Source organism: Emys orbicularis, chromosome 18, assembly GCF_028017835.1.
Source record: "Emys orbicularis isolate rEmyOrb1 chromosome 18, rEmyOrb1.hap1, whole genome shotgun sequence".
Taxonomy (NCBI): Eukaryota; Metazoa; Chordata; order Testudines; family Emydidae; genus Emys; species Emys orbicularis.
In genome coordinates, this window is record NC_088700.1 from 9,755,293 (window position 1) to 9,777,403 (window position 22,111).

At 46.9% G+C, this 22,111-nt stretch overlaps 3 protein-coding genes and 5 non-coding genes across 8 annotated transcripts; 1 reads left to right on the top strand and 7 right to left on the bottom strand.

Annotated features, from left to right (window-relative positions):
- Window positions 1-268: 268 nt before the first annotated feature.
- On the bottom strand, window positions 269-5,218 carry SURF2 (surfeit 2). The gene is made up of 6 exons (XM_065418674.1): window positions 5,053-5,218; window positions 4,229-4,383; window positions 3,897-4,000; window positions 2,469-2,654; window positions 1,379-1,554; window positions 269-372 (listed from the first exon to the last, which is right to left on the bottom strand). Exons 1-6 carry the CDS (start codon window positions 5,128-5,130, stop codon window positions 289-291), a joined length of 783 nt encoding a protein of 260 aa, XP_065274746.1. The 5' UTR covers window positions 5,131-5,218; the 3' UTR covers window positions 269-288.
- A 97-nt stretch (window positions 5,219-5,315) lies between these two features.
- Window positions 5,316-12,594, top strand: LOC135891206 (surfeit locus protein 1). The gene is made up of 9 exons (XM_065418702.1): window positions 5,316-5,432; window positions 6,947-7,028; window positions 7,486-7,613; window positions 8,045-8,127; window positions 9,347-9,538; window positions 9,917-9,989; window positions 10,412-10,574; window positions 11,363-11,444; window positions 11,808-12,594. Exons 1-9 carry the CDS (start codon window positions 5,388-5,390, stop codon window positions 11,872-11,874), a joined length of 915 nt encoding a protein of 304 aa, XP_065274774.1. The 5' UTR covers window positions 5,316-5,387; the 3' UTR covers window positions 11,875-12,594.
- Window positions 12,595-15,101: 2,507 nt separating this feature from the next.
- On the bottom strand, window positions 15,102-20,813 carry RPL7A (ribosomal protein L7a). Its single transcript, XM_065418660.1, has 8 exons — window positions 20,748-20,813; window positions 19,636-19,756; window positions 18,790-18,939; window positions 17,702-17,842; window positions 17,231-17,310; window positions 16,547-16,677; window positions 15,873-15,942; window positions 15,102-15,258 (listed from the first exon to the last, which is right to left on the bottom strand). The coding sequence occupies exons 1-8, from the start codon at window positions 20,748-20,750 to the stop codon at window positions 15,154-15,156; spliced, it is 801 nt and encodes a 266-aa protein (XP_065274732.1). The 5' UTR covers window positions 20,751-20,813; the 3' UTR covers window positions 15,102-15,153.
- On the bottom strand, window positions 16,015-16,089 carry LOC135891491 (small nucleolar RNA SNORD36). Its single transcript, XR_010562279.1, has one exon. It is a non-coding gene; the product is annotated as a small nucleolar RNA SNORD36 (small nucleolar RNA).
- LOC135891489 (small nucleolar RNA SNORD36) lies at window positions 16,777-16,855 on the bottom strand. The gene has a single exon (XR_010562277.1). It is a non-coding gene; the product is annotated as a small nucleolar RNA SNORD36 (small nucleolar RNA).
- LOC135891490 (small nucleolar RNA SNORD36) lies at window positions 17,494-17,571 on the bottom strand. The gene has a single exon (XR_010562278.1). It is a non-coding gene; the product is annotated as a small nucleolar RNA SNORD36 (small nucleolar RNA).
- On the bottom strand, window positions 17,917-17,989 carry LOC135891479 (small nucleolar RNA SNORD24). Its single transcript, XR_010562268.1, has one exon. It is a non-coding gene; the product is annotated as a small nucleolar RNA SNORD24 (small nucleolar RNA).
- LOC135891478 (small nucleolar RNA SNORD24) lies at window positions 19,011-19,085 on the bottom strand. The gene has a single exon (XR_010562267.1). It is a non-coding gene; the product is annotated as a small nucleolar RNA SNORD24 (small nucleolar RNA).
- Window positions 20,814-22,111: the final 1,298 nt, after the last annotated feature.

Here is a 22,111-nt window from a genome sequence, read left to right on the forward strand (position 1 = left end):
AATAAAGTGCCACAGAATAATTTTATATTAGTATAAGGCACCCAATCATTGGCAGCTCAGTCAGAACTAGGCCATGACCCAAGAATCGACCCTAACGCCCACAACCCATTTGTGCTCCAGCTTACTAAAGCCCCCCATCAGAAACAAATGGTTGAAACCTGACAATGGTGCAGGCAAGGTCCAAGGCCAGGCTTTTCAGTAGAACTTGTACCACCCTGCCCCCTTTAGACCACCACACTGCCACATAACTAGCTCCAGCCAACTACTGTTTCACACTTATAGAAAAGTTTATTTGCCATTGGCTGCTTTCTTGAAGCTTTTGGGTTTTCGATGGTGACTCTTAAATTTCTTCTTTAAGGAACTCAGCTGTGGCTGTGGAGAGAGAGAAATTGCACTGTCTTTCAAAGAATCTCTTCATGTCTCTGGGCTAGCATAAGACTGCATGTGGCCAGGGCTAGAATGCTCAGACAAGGCATCCCTCCAAGCTGCTGCTTTTTCAGGCTGTCAGTACAATCCCAATCCTAGCTACCGAGGACATGGCCAGTGAGAGACAAGACCTCCAGCTCCCCTCAGCCCTTGTATAAGATCTAAAAAATAACATCCCCTCCCTTTCTCCCAACAAACACAGTCTCTGTACCAAATGCTCCTCCTAGAACGGAGCCATAAAATACTGCAGATCCTGATCTCCCAGAGGAAGGGAGACAAGGAGCAAATCCACCTCCTCCCCTCTGGGCTGTCTTCTAGAATCATCCTTTTCATGAGCAATGATGTTCCTGAAATTACATGTGCCCACTTTACACATTCAGGGCCTGAACATGCATTCCTGCTGTTTCCCAAACACACAAGGACTGCAGGATCAGGACTAAAATGTCTGCTCCTGTGAAGAGATCCACAGGCAGAATCAGGAGCACTGAGAAAGAGAAAAGGGGCCAGACTAAACCCTATCAACCTTTACATTCTAAAGGGGATTGATTAAGAAGGGAGTAGTGGAAGTAATTTTAGGACCCAAAGGACATTTCTGTCTCCCTGGCCTAAGAGTCCCACTCCTGAGGCAGCAAGCAGTAGAATTCAAACCAGGATTAGACATTTATATGGGTAATAATAGCCCCACTTACCCTAGCCAGGATACAAGTTCACTAAAGGATAGAATCTCAATGCTTCAGGGTCTAACCAGTCACTGACTTCCAGGGTCAGAAGGAAACATCCCCCGAAAGGTTTTATACCAGCTGAGCCGATCTTGCATCAGCCCCTCTCACAGACATGAGAGCAGATGGATCATTGGTCTAATCACACAGTACATCCTCACACACAGGGGCTCACCTCTGATTCTGCAAACACTCTCCCTTGATGTGGCTGTGCATGGCAGCACAGCACTCACCTTTCCCCTTTTGTGGCCAGCTCGTCTGGTCTCGTCCATCTTTTCACTCTCCTCTCCATTCACGCCGCTGTTTTCCTCTGCGGGCTTGGCCACATCTTCCTCGCTATCTGTCACGAAGTCATCATCACCTTCCCGTTCTCCTTGCACCACCGGCCTTTTTTCTGGGAAAAGCTCAGCTAAAACACAACGTGAGACCCAACTTGGGATCAGTTTCCTCTGGCTCCTGCTTTGACTTAGCCTCACTCCAGTGGCTTCACGGGCAACTTTCTTAAAGGTGACTTTGCAACACTGAAGCACCAGATTCCAGTTCTTTTATCAGCAAGGGCTGAATATCCCTGACCGCCGGGCAGCACATTACTACCCAGACCCTTGGAAGACAAATATAACCCCTGTATTTCAGTAATAAGTGCCCAGTACCCTGATTAGCCCAGCTACAGGGGATATTCAGCAAACATAGTCCTGTAGCCTTACAACTCCACCTCTCCTCCAGTCTTTTTTAGACAGGAACTCAATGGAATTCACTCTACCTGGTAGGAAATCCCCTGCAGGGTGGGTGGGATTGTAGACTCCAGGACTGTTCTGGGAAAGGCAGTGGAGTGCACGTTGCCTGTGAGCATGCAGGTTCCGGCAGGTCTTGTGCTGACAAGTGCTTCTCCCCTTGTACGATCTCTGTCTTGGTGGCGATTCAGTGATAACTGGCATTTAACGCTCAGGATCTGGAGAAGAGTAACCCCCACCCACTCTGGATTCTGTGTGTAGGAATCACCACCTTCCCACATACATGTTGTACGTGCCCCATGTTCCTCCTGCTGGCAGTACAGCAGTAAAAGCACTGGGTGGGTCCAGTCCTGCTGCTAGCAAAGGAAACGCCACATCTCTTTTCCTAGGTTTTTGTTCTTTTCTGTTTGCAACCAACGATAAATTATCTTCAGGCATCCCTCCCCTATGCTGCTAACAAAGTTTAAATTGACATTAAACTGAGCTGACTTTGTGGCTTCCCAGCGGGTAGCCAACCAGAAAGAGGAGCCAGGGAATAGAAACGGAGAGCGCCCCTTTAACACAGTCAGAAAACACCAAAGCTCTTGCTCACATGGGTACAGGTCGCTCATGCTATCATCTGTGTCAACTTCTTCCTCTTCACTGGACATAGGCTCCCAGAATTCTCCTTTTCTGCGGGGCTGCCTGCTCCCCTCAGCCTGGTCATCTCGCCGCCGCCGTCTCTTCTGCAGGAGGCAGGCAGGGACATACTCCACGCCCTCCTTCTGGCATTCCTCATCTAAAAATAAACCAGGCAGGGCTCATTCACAAATAATGCAAGTGGTTCAAGAATTTGGTGGTCTCGTTAAGAACAGAATGGACTAAAAGCAGAGCACAGTGCTAGGTAGCACGTCAGAAATGCAAACAGCATCTATGAGCAGACCTAGAGAGACATTAAGCAGACCTAGGAAGCCTAAGGTTTTGTCATGCTGCCCATATTTCTGTTTCTAGCAGCAGCAAAGGGGGAGGGGGGTGTTGACTGTTTGTGAAAGGTGTCAGGCTCAACAGTCCTGCAGACTGGAGTCCACTGAGGAAGTACAGCACGAGCAACACCAGTGCCAGCTTCCCACACACACTGCCCCAACTCTCACTGGGAGATACCTACAAGGGCTGCAGTGTAGTTCAGTCTCCCTGGTCCACTCAAAACTTGGCTTCTCTGATGAGAATGCCAAGAGTACCTACAGATACTGTAACTGCAGGGGAGATGGTTTTTATGAGGTAGCTGCTTGCTCACCAGAACCTGGACTGGGATATGCCAGCTCATTTCATACAGGCCATCAAGCAGCCATCAGAGGTTGACATTTAGTCACTGCTGACCTGGGCAGGATTTGAAGAAGTTACCTGAAGGTGAACATTGGCACCAGTAACCTGCAACCTCCAGTCCCTTTGCTGATGAAACACAACTATGTCAAAAGCCAGACACATTTAGTCTTGAGATGACTTGAAGTCTTAACACAATTCCCCACAGATACGAGCTGTTATGTAGGTTTGCATTAGTGAGGCCCAAGAAGTTCCCAAACTGTGGCGTGCAGAGAGGTTGCTGGTCACTTGGTACCAGTTCCTCCCCATTTCCAGCTGCTAAGTTGTATTTAAGGGCAGCTAAAAAAATATTAAATAATTCCCTAATAATATTTTCGGTGCAAGTGATAGTTGCCACAGAGATATTACGGGATCACAAATGGAAGGAAACATGTCTACAAGACAATCCCTGAATTAAAGTGTGACCCACACTATTGGAAAGTTTGAAAATCCCTACTCTAAAGTAGACACTCCAATTTGTTCACTATAAGAAACCATTGCTCTCTACTTTTGAAGTCACCCTTCCTTCCTGGCTGGGAGAAGCATGCAGGAGCACTGCTCTGTATTACTGCCACGTTGTAGAACGATTTCCAAACACTCTACACATGCATAGCAGGAGAGCACGTTAAAAGATCAGAAAGGGAAGAGAAAAAACACAGCAGAAGATGACAGAGCCACTTACATTTTTTCAGCGCTCTCTGATAGCGCCTTCCTTGGACATGACGCAGCACATGCTCTGGAAGCCTGTTGATGTGCCTGAGAGTGAGCTTGCAAAACAGCTGATGGCTAGAGAATAAAAAACAGACACACCGTTTAGTAAAGTTATTATATAAAAGAAATGAGAGTCTTTCACCTTTAAGTGGCTAGTTCAGAGTCAATAGCTGCTTTATAAATGCTTTTCCAGCCCACTGGATGGATACCCACTTAAACACTCAGGCATCACTCCCCTACTGGACATGCAATTAACATTAGCAAGAGCTCCACGTGAACATTAAGGAAAAAACAGACACGCACGGATTCTTGGTACTGGGCACAATGTGTGGCTCGAATTCGCTGTAGTCAAATGCTCTTGTTGTCTTTATCAGTCTCAGATACTTCTTGCCACTCGTATAAGCTTGCAGCTCTGGCATCCGACATGGCAGCTCGTGACCTGTCAACCTGCATTTCACCTGAGCAGCCAAAAAGGGGGGGAAGAAAACAGCCTATTGGAGCAGTGCAAGGGCCCCTGTGATACTCTGGCTCTTACCAGGCTAGGCATAAAGGTCCCTCCCTCCACCTCCCCGGCTCCAGACACCCGCAAGCAACCTTCCCTGCAGTCTACATCATTTTGGTCCCCAAACCACTTCTCTAACGGGGGGGGGGGGGGTAGCAGACCCCTCCCCTGCCCACCCTGTGAGCCCTGTCTGCTGGGCTGGTATCCAGAGGAGTTGAACCCGGGACAGGGAGGGGGATCTGTCCTTCCCCCCCCCCCCCCCCAATGAGTTCTGCACCACCCTCCCCCAGGATAATACTCCTCTGACTTGGAGATCCCCCGCGGCCGCTCGCCTCACCCCGCCCCCTCCCCAGCACTGGGGTCCCCCCCGGGCCGCTCGCCTCACCCCGCCCCCTCCCCAGCACTGGGGTCCCCCCCGGGCCGCTCGCCTCACCCCGCCCCCTCCCCAGCACTGGGGTCCCCCCCGGACCGCTCGCCTCACCCCGCCCCCTCCCCAGCACTGGGGTCCCCCCCGGCCGCTCGCCTCACCCCGTCCGCCCCTGCCGGGACTGAGGACCCCCCCCCGGCCGCTCGCCTCACCCCGCCCGCCCCTGCCGGGACTGAGACCGCCCCCCCGGCCGCTTGCCTTATTGCCCGGCTCGACGAGGCGCAGCACCGGGTGCTGCTGTAGGAAGCGCTGAACCTCCGCGGGCACCTCGCACATGATGGCGCTGGAGGGCGGCGGAGCCCGGACTCCCCCTGCTCCGGCCCGGCCCTCACGTGGGGGCAGCCGCCAGCCCACGGGACGGCCCAAACCGGAAGTCAGGGAAGCCCGGAGCCTCTGGGAGCCGGAACCATAGAGAGCAGGGGCCGATTGGACACCGCCGACTTCCGGTGGGAGCCGGAAGAGGAAGCGGTGGAGGTGGTGCGGGGGAGCGGTACCCAGCTGCTGCGCGCTGGGGGTCACCCGGCAGGGCCGCCATGGCCGGCTGGACTCGGTTGCCGCTGCGCGAGGCCAGCTCCCAGGTAAGAGCCCGGGGCCCAGGCGGCAGGGTCCGGGGTTGCCCCGCGTGGCCGGGCTGCCTGGTAGGGCTCAGTCTCGCCCGATCTCTGCTGCCAGGCTGGGCCAGGGGGCTGAGCGCTGTGTCCGGCCGCAAGCTGTGGGGAGGGAGGGGGCGCTGGCACCCGGCCAGGCGTCTCCTCGCCCTGTCGCAGGAGCTCGGCGCTGCGCAGTGTCTGCTGACGAGATGGGGGCCATGGGCTTGATCTGTGTTGTTAGGTTCGGTGTATAGTTTGTGGGCCCCTAGTGGTGTCGGGCCGGGAGAAGGGTGTGTGTGTGTTTATTATGAAAGACACGCGGCTTGTTTCCGGCTGTGGCCGTCTGAACAGAGAGGTCTCAAAACTGGAGTGAGGCTTGTTAAAATATCCCATTGAAACACAACCGGGGAGGACGGGGGAATCATTCATCACAAAAGGGAGCGTGTATAACGACTGCTGTAAATGAATCCTCATCTGTCTGGTCTCTTAAAAATCATCCAGAACTCTAGTCAGTTCCAAAACCTTCTAAGGATACATTAGGTTATATTATAAGAGTTAATTACTGCATTATTAATAGCACTGTGTGCCTCCAAAGTGCTTAATGTTCCAGGCTTCATGTAAGCTTAGGCTATTGCGCTGAGCGCATCCTAGTTAGTCTGCTTGCATCTGCAGTCACTGCACCACTTCCTAGATTATTCATTTTTGTGAACTAGATGTTGAGCTTGTGAGATGACTGAAGGACATAGATAAATGGGACATCTTTTGTCAGGGATTAAGCCAGTGGTTCTCAAACTTTTGAACTGGTGACCCCTTTCACCAGTGCGACACCCCTTATAAATTAAAAACATCTTTTTATATATTATATAAATGCTGGATGCAAAGCGGGGCTTGGGGTGGAGGCTGACAGCTCGCGACCCTCCATGTAATAACCTCATGACCCCCTGAGGGGTCCCGACCCCCAGTTTGAGAACCCCTGGATTAAGCCATCCAGTAGCATCCAGAGCTAAATGAAGGTAGTTCTAAAATACTGACCAATAACGACTGACAGCTGTCAATCTGTTGTTAACCAACATGATGATGTTGGTGGGAGACTAAGTATTTGAGTCTGGCCATGTCTGTTAAATGGTAATATGCCAACTGATTTAATGAAGCTCAAAAGTTATGAGATACCAGAACTCTGATGGCATTTATATCAAGGAGATGTTCCCAATCGTTGTGTTAAGAAACAGCATCCTAATTTGTTCTGTCTGATTTCTAATACAGAATGATGTGAAGGCAAAGAGCAGTCATCATTGAACTATATTCCTACAATTGAAATTGGATTTTAAATTCTTTGTATTGTAATCTAAACTAGAACGAGTTAGGGATGATGGTTCAGATGAGATCTACAATACCTTTTCCCCAGCAAATAAAATCAGCTTATAAGCTCACTATGACAACCATTATCATGTGGGACTAATTGCAAAGCAGATCCGCTACAAGATGTCTCTCATTTTGTTTAGATACCAAACTGTTTGGTCAGAAGAAATTTTTTTGGATATCCTCTTATTAAAGCACATTCTGGTCTGGTTCAGCAAAATAAAGGTAAGGAAGAATTTTTTGGGTCCTACTCCATTTGTCTTATTCCAGAAGGTGTCATATTTTGAGCAGCCTTGTACCTATGTTCCATTGCAACAATATTTGGTATGAGGAGAGTGAAAAAAGGCACAGCTTCTGCTTTGGTAGTGGGTAGTTATTTTATTTTAAATGTATTAGGATTCAATGTAATTAAAAGGCTATTGTCATAAATAGAGTTCTTTCACCCACCTGAAGGAATGCTGGGCAGATTAACTAATTATAAAGCTCTCTGAAGATGAAAATCTCCAAGTATCCTATTAATAGATACATTGTGTAATGTAAATAAAATAGCTGACTAGCATTAAGCCAATAGAATGGTAGCTTTGGAGCATGTTCACCTTCCGTTTGTGATGGTGCAAACCCTGCAGGAATTTAGCTGGGTCCTTACTGCACAAATCCTGTTTCTCATTTTAATGTATTCCAGAGATTTGCTTGAGACCCTGCAGACGTAGAAGTTCCACAACAGCTTCTGCTAAATCTGAAGAGGATGTCTTCTTCAAGTGGGGCCTTTTACTGATCCCCCTCACCACATTTTGTCTTGGTACATGGCAGGTAAATATCATTTCATTCTCCTGAGATATCTGAGCACTTGGGAAGGAGTGGGAACTGTTCAGGATGGTGCATGGCCTAACTCAAAGACATGGCCCTCTTAAGCGACAACATAGTGGTTGGCCAACCCCCAAATTTGACCCCCCCACACACTTTTTTTCTGTGTGTCTATTGGCAAATTCCATGCAAGTTTGAGGATGGGAGATTCATTTTCCTTAAACCCACGCTTCAGTACTTTTTTTTTCTCCCTAAAATGTAGTGGTCTCACTTTTCATATCACAGCCTTTCCTGTAATAGACCAATGTGACCCAGGATGGAGGGATCCTGTTGATGAGATGGGATTTCCTTTCCAAATTTGCAAGAACTCATTATAAACAGCTCCCATGTATATGACACTGCTGTGCACTACTACTTGTGTGTTTGTGCATTCCCAGGTTCAGCGTCGGAAGTGGAAGCTAAAATTGATAGCAGATTTGGAGTCAAGAGTTGCATCAGCGCCCATTCCTCTGCCTGTAGAGTAAGTGTGAGAGTTGGGTTGCTACTGTTTGTTTATGTAGCTCCAACTATGTGCTAGGAACTTTAGACGTGATCCTTGCCCCCAGGAGCTTACTAGATGACATACAAATGAAGGGATGCCACAAAAAGCAATGTGGACAAGAAGGGAAGGAAGGTAAACGTCATGTTAGTTCCATTATTTTAAATAGGGATCAGGAGCACGTCCCTGGGAGAGGCATCATGCAGTGCCATAAATATATGCAGTACACCTCTACCCCTATATAACACAAATTCGGATATAACGCGGTAAAGCAGTGCTCCTGGGGGGCGGGCTGCACACTCCAGCGGATCGAAGCAAGTTCGATATAACGCGGTTTCACCTATAACGCAGTAAGATTTTTTGGCTCCCGAGAACACCGTTATATCGGGGTAGAGGTGTACTTTTAAAGACATGCAAAAAGGCATGGTCCTTGTCTTGTAGAGTTTGCAGTTTAGTTCAGACAAGTATGATTCACAGGATGACCACTCCGGGGCAGGAAGCTATTGGAAGTATTGCTGGGGATGAGATCCAGAGAAGGGACTTAAAGAAGAGACAGTGCTTGGGATTCGATCCAAAGCCCACTAAAGTCAATGGAAAGATTCCCATTGATTTCAGAGGGCCTTGGATCATGCCTTCAGTACCTGGCTTCTGCCCGAGCATGGAAACAGTTTCTCAGATGGAGGAAAGCAGTGTGGGAGAAGGGTTCTGTTAGATCATATGGCCATCCAATACTGACTGTGAAAACATTCCCAATTTGTGCAAGTTCGGGGATTGAGAAGGGAAGGGAAATCTCTCCTGTTGGTTTGGCATCTACGTGCTGTGTTAGCAGGAAGCAGACCCTCCTCCTCTCTGACTGGTGTTTGGCTAGCTGGATCACAGAAGAGATGTTTGGGTGCAAGTGGCATGGAAGAGAGGCAACTGATTTATGCATCTGTGGATGCACTCAGAATACTACTGACTGATCTTACTGTGAATTGATGTAACCTCTTCTCTTGTGCTACTAAATTATGAAGCCAGCTGTTTAGCTCAGGGGCATTCCCCCCACCTCCACTCCTTCTTTCCACTGTTGCTGATGTCTTCTTTGCTTTACTTGCCACCTTGCAAATTGGTCCGTGGGGGAATAACAGGAAGGAGATAAATCCTAAATGAAATTATGGAACTAACTGCATCTTTCATCTCAGTGCATCATGTTTCCCTGCAGCCCCATGGAGCTAAAGGAACTGGAGTACAGGTCTGTAAAGGCTCGAGGGTATTTCGACCACTCCAAGGAGCTCTATATTTTGCCACGTTCCTTGGTGGATCCTGAACGAGAGGCCAGAGAAGCTGGACAGCTGACATCCAACCCAGAGAGTGGAGCAAATGTCATTACTCCCTTCTACTGCACAGACCTAGGGTATGTTCAGATACTAACTAGAGAATCATGTGTATTACTGCTGTGCTACAGGCAGGTAACTGAACCCCTGAAGCATGTGTCGCTTGCGCCTCCCCTCCAAAGGTTGACTTGCAGCAGTTGGACTTCTTGTATAAATCATTCTTTTCCCCTTATAAGAATCTTCCAGATAACCAGTAGGGCCACTGAGCCTTGACTCCTAATTGTTGATTACAGTGAGTTTTAAATACATTTAATGGAATAAAAAAAGTGGCCACCAAATGCTTGGCTTGCTACTCTCCTTGGTATGTAGTTCAGGAAGTAGAGGAAGGTGATCGGAGTTCTGCTTTTGCTTGTGAAGGACTTTTTCTTTTCTTCTTCTGTTTTTATATGTAACTATAGGATCACAATTCTAGTCAATCGAGGATTTGTCCCTAAAAGGAAGGTGAAACCAGAGACCAGACTGAAAGGACAGGTAAGAGGAATAGAGTAAAGCTTCACTAGTTAGAGTTCTGCTCTGTGACTGTCTGGGAGAAGCTGTTAATATGCCAAATAAGACTAGATGCGTTTGGCACCATAGTAGATCATGTGACTATGCAATATCTTGAAGTGGAGGGATACATTGTACTTCTCAAAGCAGGTGGGCTTTTTTCCCCCATTGGCTTGAATGAATGTAGTGCTCTTTAAAATTAGAAACTGATACTGATCTGCCTATTCCCCTGCTACACTGCACACGTCTCTGTCTTGACCTGCGGGACCACCAGTTGTCCCCTCTGTGGGCCTCAGATGGTGCTGGAGTTTTATGACCCAGATAAATATTCACCAGGGCCCAAGTGGATTTTGAAAACGGAATAAGCTGCAAAGAAATCTGCTGTTGGTTTTTTTCCCTTCCTTTAGATCCGAGATGAAATAGACCTTGTTGGGGTGGTGAGGCTGTCAGAAACCCGGAAGCCTTTTGTGCCTGAAAACAACATAGAAAAGAACTGCTGGCATTACCGTGACCTGGAGGCTATGGCGAGGGTGACTGGCGCTGAGCCCATCTTTATCGATGCAGATTTCAGTAAGACAAAGAGCTAGATTCCCTTATCTTTTGTCCAATTTACATGGGCCTATCCCCTCCTCAGTTTGAGACTGGTCTAGTGTGTCTCTTGCCCTGAAATCTGAGATACTTGTGGGAGGCTGAGAAGTACTAGTGCAGTAACTGACAGAAGTACTTTGCTTATTTTTCTTAGTGTAAAAATTATATTAATTTGCTAACTGGCTTAGACTTTAGTGCACTTCTCTAGAGACCCAATTACTTACCTCAGGCATTTCAAGATAGTAGGCTGGGCACAGAGGTATTGCACCTCTATCTTTGTTTCCTGTATTTTGCCAAGTTTACTGTCTTGAATAAGATTACCAGCACTGCAGAATGACAACTCACTATGAAAAAGTGCATGAGAATTCTATGCTCTCACCTCCATTCATACAGCAAGGGGCCAAGCCAACACCCATGCAGAGATAAGAGCACCCGTTCCATGTGCATGGGCTCAAGAAGGAAAACAGCACCAGTTATAGAATGCTGCTGCTACAGCAAAAATATGCTTTATATTCTCCATTGAACTCCCAGGGAAGCGTCAACTCTACAGCTGCAGTAGGTTTTGCAAATAACTCAAGAAACTTGTAGGCACAGTAAGCAATAGGATGGGGAGAGACTGACCCCCATTGTAGTTCTGATTCTAGAACAGTCACGTGCGATGCAGACTATTAATTTATATTACCATAGACCAAGACCCCATTGTGCTTGGTGTTGTACAAACACTATTCTTTAAGCATGTTTTAATCTGTGGCACCATATTGTACTTATAGGGAGCACAGTCCCAGGGGGACCCATTGGAGGCCAAACAAGAGTGACCTTGAGGAATGAACATATGCAATACATAATTACCTGGTAAGCCCTGCATTTACTATTACTTTAGCTTCCAGAGTTTAAATTGGCTGACTTATGCAACACTGGGTGGGCTGAAAGCGAGGGAGTTAACAGCATTGACTAGAAAATATCTGGCTTTCCTAATGCTTCACTTTGTGGCCTGTGACAAGTCACTTAAGGAAATGGAGGCACAGAAAGGCTATCTGTAAAATGAGTTCTTTTAAGGCCTAACGCGTGGAGATCTGTGGATGGCAGATGCTCCAGTAATCCAAGTTGCAGCTGCAGAGCAGTATAATATTGTAATAGCCAACCCTCCTCCTTTAAAGTCACCCGCTGAAGCTGGTTTGTTCCCTTTCTGACTGGCTCTTCCATTCCCATTTGCAGGTATGGCTTATGTGCTGCAACATCCTACATGTGGTACAAAAAGTTCATACAAAAAATACCCCTCTGAGAGAGAGCCCCCTGTGGGTCACTCCTCAATGCAACACAGACAAGACCTCAAGCTCTCAGGAGACCCACAGAGAAGAAACTGGCCTGGCTGTGAAAGAACCAGAATTCACAAATTGCAAGTTTCATTTGAGTCTTCATCCCAAGCTGGCTCTGGCCTATCAAGTGCTTGTTGTGACTGTGTGGCTCTGTAAATCAATGCAGCTAGTGGACTGCCATAAAACTGTTGATCAGATTCTGTACAAGAAATCTGTAAAACCAGATGTTCTAGCAGCATGAGTCTGGCCACTCACTGGAAATTGGTTGTCGCTACTTCTTGGAAACATTGAGCTTTGGATTCTCAGGCCCATTTGAGCTGCAGCTATTAAGACAAACTCTTATTGAGCAAGAGAGGGTGATTTAGATGAGGTTTAAACTTAAGCCATGGTTAGGTAGTGCTTAGGCCATGACTGCCTTGCCTGTTTTCGCAGAGGGTGGGGAAGAAATATTTTCAAATTGAGTGCTTTCACCTGGTACACGTGGTAATTCAGGAAATGCTTTTATCAATCACAAGGTATGAGGTGCAATTTGAGTATTTCTGTCATGATTGTAGAGAGAAACTATTAGAAATACCTCCTTTAAAGTTCACTCATGATCTAATGAATCAGCTCCTCTGGATTATTTTGTTAAAGAATGCACTTTACAGGGGAAGGTTTGCAGATGAGTAAATAAAGGGCTCTTTGTACATCTGGTCTTTTGCTCTGTGTATATCTGAACCAAGAACTCACCATGTTTTAACAGCTAGGGCAGATTAGACCCTCTGCACTTAAACTTCCTTAACTTAATGGGGTAGGTGCTATAATACCCATCGTTTCGGTAGCCCTAGCATTATGCTGACGGTGTCTAAGTCCCACCAGCATTGACTAGGGGTTCTTTCACCTATCTTACTTTTGGAGCCCACTCTGGTAGATATGGTCTGAGCATGCCTAAACCTACACAAGGGGTGGGAGGAGGGTGCAACCCTTAACATTTAGTCCTGTGCAGGATACTGTAGTAACCTGACACCCCTCCTGTAAATGCAAAGAGTAACTAACTTCCTTTGAGAGGCAGGACTTAAGTAACACCAGTTGTGTAGTGGCTAGCTTATGCATACTGGCTTTTGTGAATCCCATTCTTCAGTACCTAGGCTCCCTCTACAATATTCAGAGTGTTAAGTGCTAAACTGTAGGTTGTGAATAGCAGTGGGCTAGTTCTGCGCCTTAGACACAGGGCTTCCTTTATATTAACTGATAAAAGCCTAGCTACAAAAAAGTGAAGGCAGCATTTATCCAATAACCACCAAAAATGGCTACCTGTATCTAAGAGCTTGTCCACACAGAGCAGTAATGCATACTACAGCAGTGTGATTTCTAAAGCACATTAACAGTTCCCTAGTGCACTTAATGCTGGTAGAAAAAGTACTACACTAAAATGCACAAGAAAAGATGACTCATTCCAGTAGTACATACTGTACATTCATTACATGTACAAAGGGCTACTCCTGAGGGCATTCTGTGCCAAAAAATAAAACTTCTGCACACTATTTTTAAAATTCTGCAAATTTTGTCAAATGTGGAGGCTCCACCATGGTATTGGGGAGCACAGAGCACTGGCTGCACAGGTGTGTGAGATCACTGTGCAGCTCCCAAGTGTGGAGGGATCTAGGTGGGGGTTGAGAGGGTTCTGTGTGGGGCAATCTGGCTGCAGGTGGCTCAGTAGGGGGGAAGATCTGGATTCATAGGGGCTTGTTGGGGGGGTTCTAGGTGCAATGGTAATGGGATACTGCAGGGGGGGTCCAGATGCTGGGAAAGTGGAACTCAGGGAGCTCTTGGTACAGTTGGTTGGGGCTCAATGGGGTGGGGGTCCAACAGTGGAGCTCATCAGGGGTGAGGCTCAGTGAGAGGGTTTGGCTATGGGGAGCAGTTGCCTGTACAGGAATCCCTCCCCCTGCAGCTGAGGAGCCATGGGGAGGGTCTGCTTCAGCCCCAGATGCCCTGCAGGGGAAAAGGAAGTCCTATCCTCCCCAGCCCAGCTGGGACTAGCAGCTGAGCCCAGTGCAGGGTAGGAGCCACTTGCCCTGTCTTCCCCAGGCCCACCTCTTACCCCACAGTGATTTACCTCTCTGGCCACTGCCCTGGGCCTCCATAACATACTCCTGGGGAGGGTCACATGACTGCTCTTATGGCTTCCCCCTCAGAAAGTCATTTTTCTTCAGGGAAACAAATCTGTGGCAGACAAATTCTGCACCTGGGCAGTGGTGCAGCACTCCCCCAGAAGTAAAAGAGCCTAAACGCAGAGTTTTGGACATCTACATAAAACTCACAAATTGAAAATACTAAACCCTGGAAAACAGAAATGCCCTCTTGACATTTGCTACAGCAAAGCTTGAGACTGTAAGCAGGGCTTGACTCCGATTTAAAAAGTCATGATTTTGATTAAATTATGTAGCTGACGTACGTAAGGCAGTCAAGTGAAAATAGTTTAATATAGCCAGCTTGGTACATGTCTAGTCATGGTTAGTGTATCAAGCTTAGAAAATTAGAATGAGCTAGATAAACTAGCTTTTAAGGCTCAGGCCTGGCCTACAGTCATGTAGCATCATAGCTTGTACAGACCTAAGCCATACCTGCAGCCCCAGTGGGAGTTATGCTGCTTTAGCAACAGAGGTCTAGTGAAAACTCTTTCAGACAAAGCCACAATAAATGGCCAGGGGAAGGACTCTTACAAGAGCCAGAAGGAAAATCCCCCATTTTACAAGCTGTGTACTGACAGAGATGAAGTGCCTCACTGCACAGGAGCTACAGGTTCAGTTCTGAGCTTTGCAACTGGAGTCTTGAGGCCCAGGGCACTGCCATAGGCACAAGTCCATTGTTAAAGCAAAGAGCAGGCCATGCATATACAGTGCATTTAAAGTTAATTTTCTGGTGAAGTTCTCCTGGTTTTACAGCATATAAGTATTAAGGCAGAAGTTGCCCAGCACACTACAGAAGACGGGCAGCAAGGGTGAAGTGGTTGCTAGTTTAGTGAGTCTTTGCAGTAGATTCAGTAGCTTCCTTCTTTTCATTAACTGGGTTTACACTCCCATCACTAGGGGACTGATGAACACTCAAAATGGCTATTCAGTTCTTGTCTTAGCATTTACTTAAGACTACTCAAGTGCTTTAATACTAGCTTCTTTCTGAAGCCCATCCCAGAGCAGACACCATGCTGAAACACTGTTTTAGATTTTATTTTTTATGTACAGAAAAATGCAAGTCCAGTACACTTAGCCCAGCTTGGTGGCTAGTTCTTTAGCCTTGGCTTTCTCAAGCTTGGCAATGCGAGCCACTGATTTTGGCCCCAACACATTACCACCCCAGTGACGACGGATCTGGAGGAAAAAAGATTCAGAAAAATAGGTTAGGCACCCTTTCCCAGTAAGTCCAGCATAAGTGATTAGAATGATCAGTTAACCCTTTATCCCCCAGCATGGAACTTTAGTAGTTCAGTTCCTGCATGAATTTATGGCAGTCAGAAGTCACTGACTTCAGGTTCCAGATGTTTATTTGGCAACTACATCACATCTCCCCCACATGATGGATTTACTAAGCAGATAGTGATTTTCACAAAGACTGAGAAAAGAATGAGATAGAAAGACTTCCATTTCAGGGTTTGAGTTCATTGAAAATGTGTACATAATTGATATGAAAAGAAACACTTGACTAACAGTGAAATATGATATGAACTGGTATCCTGGGAGCTGTAATTTTAACTCCGGAAGTCCTGGTTCTGGAAGGCAGACTGCGAAGTTCCTATGCAAAGGACCAAAACGTTCTGTTTGCAGAGGTTTGGGCCTGTCAGACAGCTTTGGTTTATTTCTAGCTACTTGCATCTAAATCTGCATAGTTTTCAGCTTCTGTCCAGTAACATTTTTTCAATTAATCTGGAAGTGTATGGGCTCAAGACAGATGTTGACAAAAGGGCCAGTGGCACTGAAATTCTTACCTCATCATATCTGTCATTGTAGTTGGTCTTGACAGCCTCAACCAACTTGGCTAGGGCTCCTTTATCCTCACTGTGATGAGATGCTAGTGTTAGTTCCTTTGGAACACCAACAGAAATAATAGCAGCATTTTCTGAGGAACCTTTTGTCTCAGGGTTAAAAAGCTCTTAATGCCACATGATTTTTCAGGTGAAGAAATTCTATACACATCATTGGCAAAAGGTCCACCTCTACTATTAAGACTACCATTTTAGCATTGCCTCTCCATGCAACAGACTGACAATACTTTACAACTATTCCCCCTCCCTGACAGGGAATCAGAGCCCAGGCTCCAGCCTGAGCCCAGATGTCTACAATGCAATTCTAAAACCCCACAGTCCAAGCCTGAATCAACTGTCCTGGACCACCACAGCCATAGGTCTTATTGCTGTGTAGACATATCCAGAGTTACACCTGTATAAGCAGTGGTTTTTAATCAGGCCCCATACATTGTTCAGTTTGTTTTTTTAAGTCTGTAGGTACTTAATCTTCCAAGGAAAAACCCACACCAGATTTCTATTCTAGACGGTCTTCCCCTCCCACCCCCCAATCTTTAACTATGGGGATTAGCTGTATGCTCTCTGCTTCTGAGCTGATCAAATTTAGATTCTTAGAAAGAATGAGAAGAAACACTTACGGGTTAACCTGTGTGAAGGCAACACTTGTGCAGGTCTTTCTGTGGACCAGCCGCCCCAGTCTGGCCTTGCCCTTGATGATACAGTACGGAACTCCCATTTTGCGGCACAAGGCAGGCAGGAAGACCACCAACTTGAAAGAGATTAAGGATGTGTAGGGTCAGAGACCCAAGAATGAAGACTACACCTCTTGGCTTTGCAACATGCAAAGAATAAAGTGTGGGCTTTGGCAATTGCTCAGGGTTAAAAAGCTCGTGTAGTTTACTCTTCATGGTTGAGTTTCAGGTGAAGAAATTCATACATCATTGCAATGGCCAAGCCTCACTATGTAAAAGCCAGGAACTTTAGCACTAGGACCATTCAGTACAATTCGGTTTATTGTATGTATGTTCTGTACAACATGTAAAATAAGAACAGTAACAATTTATCTCAGATTCTTTCACGGTTAGTTTTACTATTTCATGCTGTTTTCTATAATGAACAATGTCTTAACATGCCTTTGCCTGAGCTAGACTCCAAACCTAGCATAATGCCAGTTATGGATTTACCCTTTCCTAGCTCAATGCAGTTAGACAGCTATGTTACTGAACTACTGCTCCAGACACCCCTAGAAGTCCATATAATAGAGGGATCTGACCAGACCATTATTTTAGAACAGAGTACCTAGAAAAGAACAAGCCACTTACCTCAATGGGGTCCACATCATGGGCAATCACTACCAGCTGAGCTTTCTTGTTCTCTACTAGGGTAGTGACAGTGTTGACACCTGTAAAGAAAGTCAATAAAGTAAGGTCTTTGGTGTGGCCAAGTTTTTGAAAAAGCCAATAGAAGGCCTTTGAGCATTACATGGCTTGCCTATAGATCCACGATTCAAGGGACAGTACTGTGTGGCCACCAGCTCTTACTGATCAAGGTTTGCAAGTGAGGAATATTATATGGACAATCTGCTATAGCTCAGGGTTAAAAAGCTCGTTTTGTTTGCTCTTCAGTTTGCATTTCAGGTGAAGAAATTCATACATCATTGCAATAGCTTGTCCAAGTCATTGATCAACGTGGAGAAGGAAGAAAGCGAAGTAGCCTACTCTTTTCAGTTGTTCAATGAGGCCTTGTCTCTCTAGACGCCAAGGCAAGTTCACAACACAAATGTAGAAAGTTACCAGCTCTGAGGACAGGCGGTCTCTTAGTAGGAGCATCCCCCTTTCCTGCAGCTTTCTGCTCAGCCCGAGCCAGCAGCCTCTGTTTCTTCTCTTGCTTGGTCTCAGGTCTGTATTTGTGAGCCAGTTTCAGAAGCTGAGTAGCTGAAAGATAATCCAGATTCCATTAGTTGCCTTAAAGACAGGTTATTCTCCTCCCCCCAAAAAAGATACTTTTGTGCATCAGCGATCTTGGTGGTGAGTAGTCATCATTAATGCTCAGATAGCAAATATTAATCATCATCATTTGCACAATCAGTGTTAACTTATTCTTACACTATGCAGCTCCAGAGCCAATTTTAAGCTTCTCGTTAGATCTCTTCCTGGCACTCCTGCTTCATTCATACCAACATAGATCTCTGCTCATAGTATCAACCAACTAAACCCCTCTTTCTACAGGATCTATGGTTAAAGTGTGGGGCAACTTATCCCTTGTTGTCCCTCTCCTTGTAATAGAGCAGCACATTTTGTATCAGCCTCCCAGATAACTAGTTACTCTGTATTACTTAGGCTGAAAATTCTTCTACAGTTATTGTCCTTTTACAAACCATTTCCTTGTGTTGGGAGTTGCATCTTTCTGACCCTCCTGCCCCAATTTTCCCCTTATTCTAGCTCAGCATATCTGACTGCTGTTGCCGCCACAAGCCTGCATCCCCAATCCAACTCTACCCAAGAGACTGCCTATTTACAGTGATGTACCTGGGCCCCATGCTTTCCATGTACACTTAAGGTACATACTAAGGTCCAAATTCAAGATCAGGGCTCTTGTATCTTTGGGAGAAAATGAAGGAGAGTGGGAATGATCCAAGATTTCCCCAGACAGATGGTGAAGCTTTAGCCTGACAGTGCACAAGTGTGTTCAGATAGCTCTTGAATGGAACTACAAATTCCTCCTCCCCCACACTGATCAGTATTAGAACCTGCACAAAAACACACTTTCAAATTGAACTAACTCAACATGTAGATTTTTACACGTTAAGTCAATATTTTGTTTTCTCAGCCCCTCATTATAGTCAACTAGAGCCAAGAAAGTTTTTTGGATCTGATCTTACCTGTTTGGCGGTCCAAAGCCTGGGTGAACTGGTTAATTGCAGGGGGCACCTTCAAACGTTTGTAAAGAATGGCTCTCTGGCGCTGGAGTCTGATGTAGCGGGGCCATTTCACAAAACGTGTTAGATCACGCTTGGGCTGGATATCCTGTCCTGAAACACAGACCACAATTCAGATGCTCCGAAGTCACGTGAGCTTGTCCAATATAGAACACAGATAGGAGTGCATCAGCGATCTTGGTGGATATACATGTCAGCACTATCACTCAGATAGCAAATATTCTTTTGCATCATCTGCACACAGTATGAAAAGCTGCTGTTCAACTAATTTAGCAAACAATATGCGGGGGGAGGAGGGGTGTGTGTCTGGTCTCTGTTAAAACCAGAATTTGAGAATGTTTTCTACCACCATACTCAATCCCTGCTCTCCGTCCCCACCACCCCTAAACCCAAGATTTCTGTCCATAGCCTATTAGAAATGGCATTTCTATGAAAGGAGCCCATTTGCACCACAATTAGATACTCATCTTATTTCAGACAGCCATAATATATCCCTATCACAAGATTAACGTTGCTAATTGTTTAGCAATGCTTTACTACCAAAACATAAGACATATCTAAATTATATTTTCATTTAGCAATAAGCCTAAACAGAATTGTGAACTTCATTATCAGTTGCAGGGGTAGAGGAAGTCCACACAACTTAAATCAAATATGTTACAAAAATGTTGGTTATGCCTAAAACAAACTTAGTCATGTGCCAAAACAAATACCATTACCTATTCAGAGTATTATCTCTTGACCAGCAGCTGAAACAGCCCAAAGCACCCCAAATGCCCATTTACTCACCAATGCCAAAGTTCTTGGGCCTCTTCTCAAAGAGAGGATTTACAACCTTCTTGGCCTCCTGCTTCTTGACTACAGCAGGGGCAGGTGCCACCTTCTTGCCCTTAGCCTTCTTTCCTTTCGGCTGCAAATGAAAGAAATGCTAAATTCCCTCCATTCAAGCAATGCCTGCTTGGAGAGGCTTATCTTTGTTAAGGTGGAGCATATTAGTGTGCAGGTCTAGACCCTGTTCTTGCAGGGGGTAGCCATGATGCCTCAACTCCCTCATCTTGATTTTTAAGGCTCTTTTTAAAGAGCCTCTCGTAAGTCATTTTGCTTGTGCGATCGATGAGCCATTTTTATCTCACTCAAATGCCCTTAATCACAAAGAAACTGCCCAGTGCAGAGCAATGCCTCCTCCAACCGGTGTTGTAGCCACTTTGTGATGGGAGCAAGAGCCCCCTCTCCCCCCAACGGTAGAGGCAAACTGGCTCCTCACACCCTCCTGCAGTACTGAAAACAGGAGTGACTGTCTGCTCTGTGAGGAGACTATTCGCCAGGCAGACCCAGGGCGCTGGTCCCAATCTCCTGGGTCTGCCGCATTTGAGCCGCTTCACACCAGATGATGTGAAGGCCCATTGCTAGTTGGGGGCGGCTTTAGCCTCAGCCCGAGGAGAAGAGACTCGGCCAAGTTTCACTCCCTTCAAGCCACAGCGCGCCCCCGGGCCTGGAGCCTCCGCTGCAGGTGCGAGTCCTGCCCCCACCGTCCCCTACCTCCCCCCGCCCCCGGCAAAGCACTAGAGGCCCCGGCCTGCCCTGGTCCCCGGGGCCCCCAACCCATCTCTGGGAAGGGCCCTCGGCCGGGAGGACAGGCGCCCGCTACCCCCGAGACGCGGCTCCTCACGGGCAAAGCTCAGCCCCCGGGACCCTGCTGCAGCCGGCGCCGCAGGCCGGTGAGGCTGAGGCCCAGGCCGGCCCCGACTCCCGCAGACCGCGAAAGAGCCCGGCCTGGTCCCTCCGGGGGCCGCGCATCTGCCCCGCCCGGTAGCGCCCGGCTACGGCCCCGGTTAAGGGGCGGATGGCGGCGGATTCCACCTCCCCCGAACCCGGGCCCAGCAGCAGTAGCCGCCACTCACCATCTTGGATTGAGGTGGAAAAAGAGAGAGCGGGGCATGCTGGGTAATATATGTATGGGGTTGGAAATCCCGCGAGAGCGAGGTAACCCTCGACACAGGCGAGAAGCAAGCGAGCTGGAGAGGATTTAAAGGGGCCGTGGTCTATTTCTTCTTAAAGGGGAAGTTGCCAATATTACCCTCCCCTGACCCCTAGCCGAGGGGTGGTGAAGCTGAAAAGAACAAAGGACGGAGCTTGTGGACGCAGAGACTGGACTCGGGAGATGGTCTTGTGGTGACCCCTTTAACATCTGGCTCCTAAGTACTCGGTGCCCCTAATGTGCCTGCAACACACCATGCATTCACACATCAAATTGCTCCCAGGAGCACGTAGGTGATCATGCCCTTTGGAGCAAACCTGCTCTGAGCAAGGCTAACCGCCATGCCGCTCTCTCATGGGTACAGTGCCAATGTGGGCAGTGCTAGAGATGACACTTTGAGTTAAAGGGATACTATCAGATCAAATTTTATTCCTCGAGTAAGCCATCTAGATTCAGTGCCTCATACCTGAGCAGCTCAAACTAAAATTGACAGGGAGCGAGGGAGGACTGTTGGTTACTTTTAAAATGATGTATTGGTACTTAGATGCCATGGTGGTGGACACCTTAGAAATGCAGATGAGCTTTTGTACTGACTTTTGCCCACTTCTAATTTGATGGGTTTTCAAGGTTTTTTTTTTTTTTTACATGTACCCAGAAGCTGCAGTGGAGGACACTGGACTAACCAAAGGATCAGACGTTAAAGAACATTTTCTTATATTAAAAATGCTCCCGTTAAACATTTGAGAGATATTATGAGAGACCTAAACCCTTTAATTATTATCCTCCATCCCCTATTTAAAATCAATGAAAATTGGCTGATGAATTCATAATCTCCCCTCCCTTGCCATCCTCTGATTAGAGCCCAATATGGTGTCCTCCTGGGAACATCCCTGCCACATGCCCAGTCTCACTCTTGGAACAAAACAAGACACTGGCCCCCGAGAATCCATCCCGTGTTTTTTAAGTGAGTCCCATGTACAATGGGATTGGACTCTGGCAGTTTAATGAATGCTGTGTAGATGTCTATCCAGCAATAAAGCTCATAGTTATCTATGTTACTACCAAATCACAGGCACTCAGTTTAAGGCGCTCCCACTAACTGGAAACACCACACCCCATTTCTCAGAGCATGCTGTGTTTGCAGCATATGCAGGGAAGCCGGAAACAATATTGTACCTATACCCAATATGCTCAGGGAGCAATGGGGGTGGGGGGAGATCTACACATGGACTATCTCCAGATTGTTTAGGGGGCAGTAGGTATGTAGCCCATAGGGCTAGCCTGCTA

Bases quoted from the DNA above. Each gene is read 5' to 3' on its own strand.
- RPL7A (XM_065418660.1), bottom strand. The intron at 18,940-19,635 runs GTGAGTAAATGG...TCTGTGTTTCAG, and splicing joins GCCCAAGAACTTTGGCATTG to GACAGGATATCCAGCCCAAG. The intron at 15,259-15,872 runs GTAAGAATTTCA...TTTTTCCTCCAG, and splicing joins ACAATGACAGATATGATGAG to ATCCGTCGTCACTGGGGTGG.
- SURF2 (XM_065418674.1), bottom strand. From the start codon at position 5,130: ATGTGCGAGGTGCCCGCGGAGGTTCAGCGCTTCCTACAGCAGCACCCG. The intron at 2,655-3,896 runs GTAAGTGGCTCT...GTTTATTTTTAG, and splicing joins TCAGAGAGCGCTGAAAAAAT to ATGAGGAATGCCAGAAGGAG. The intron at 373-1,378 runs GTGAGTGCTGTG...CTCTCTCCACAG, and splicing joins CTGGCCACAAAAGGGGAAAG to CCACAGCTGAGTTCCTTAAA.
- LOC135891206 (XM_065418702.1), top strand. From the start codon at position 5,388: ATGGCCGGCTGGACTCGGTTGCCGCTGCGCGAGGCCAGCTCCCAG. The intron at 5,433-6,946 runs GTAAGAGCCCGG...CATTTTGTTTAG, and splicing joins TGCGCGAGGCCAGCTCCCAG to ATACCAAACTGTTTGGTCAG. The intron at 8,128-9,346 runs GTAAGTGTGAGA...GTTTCCCTGCAG, and splicing joins CCCATTCCTCTGCCTGTAGA to CCCCATGGAGCTAAAGGAAC.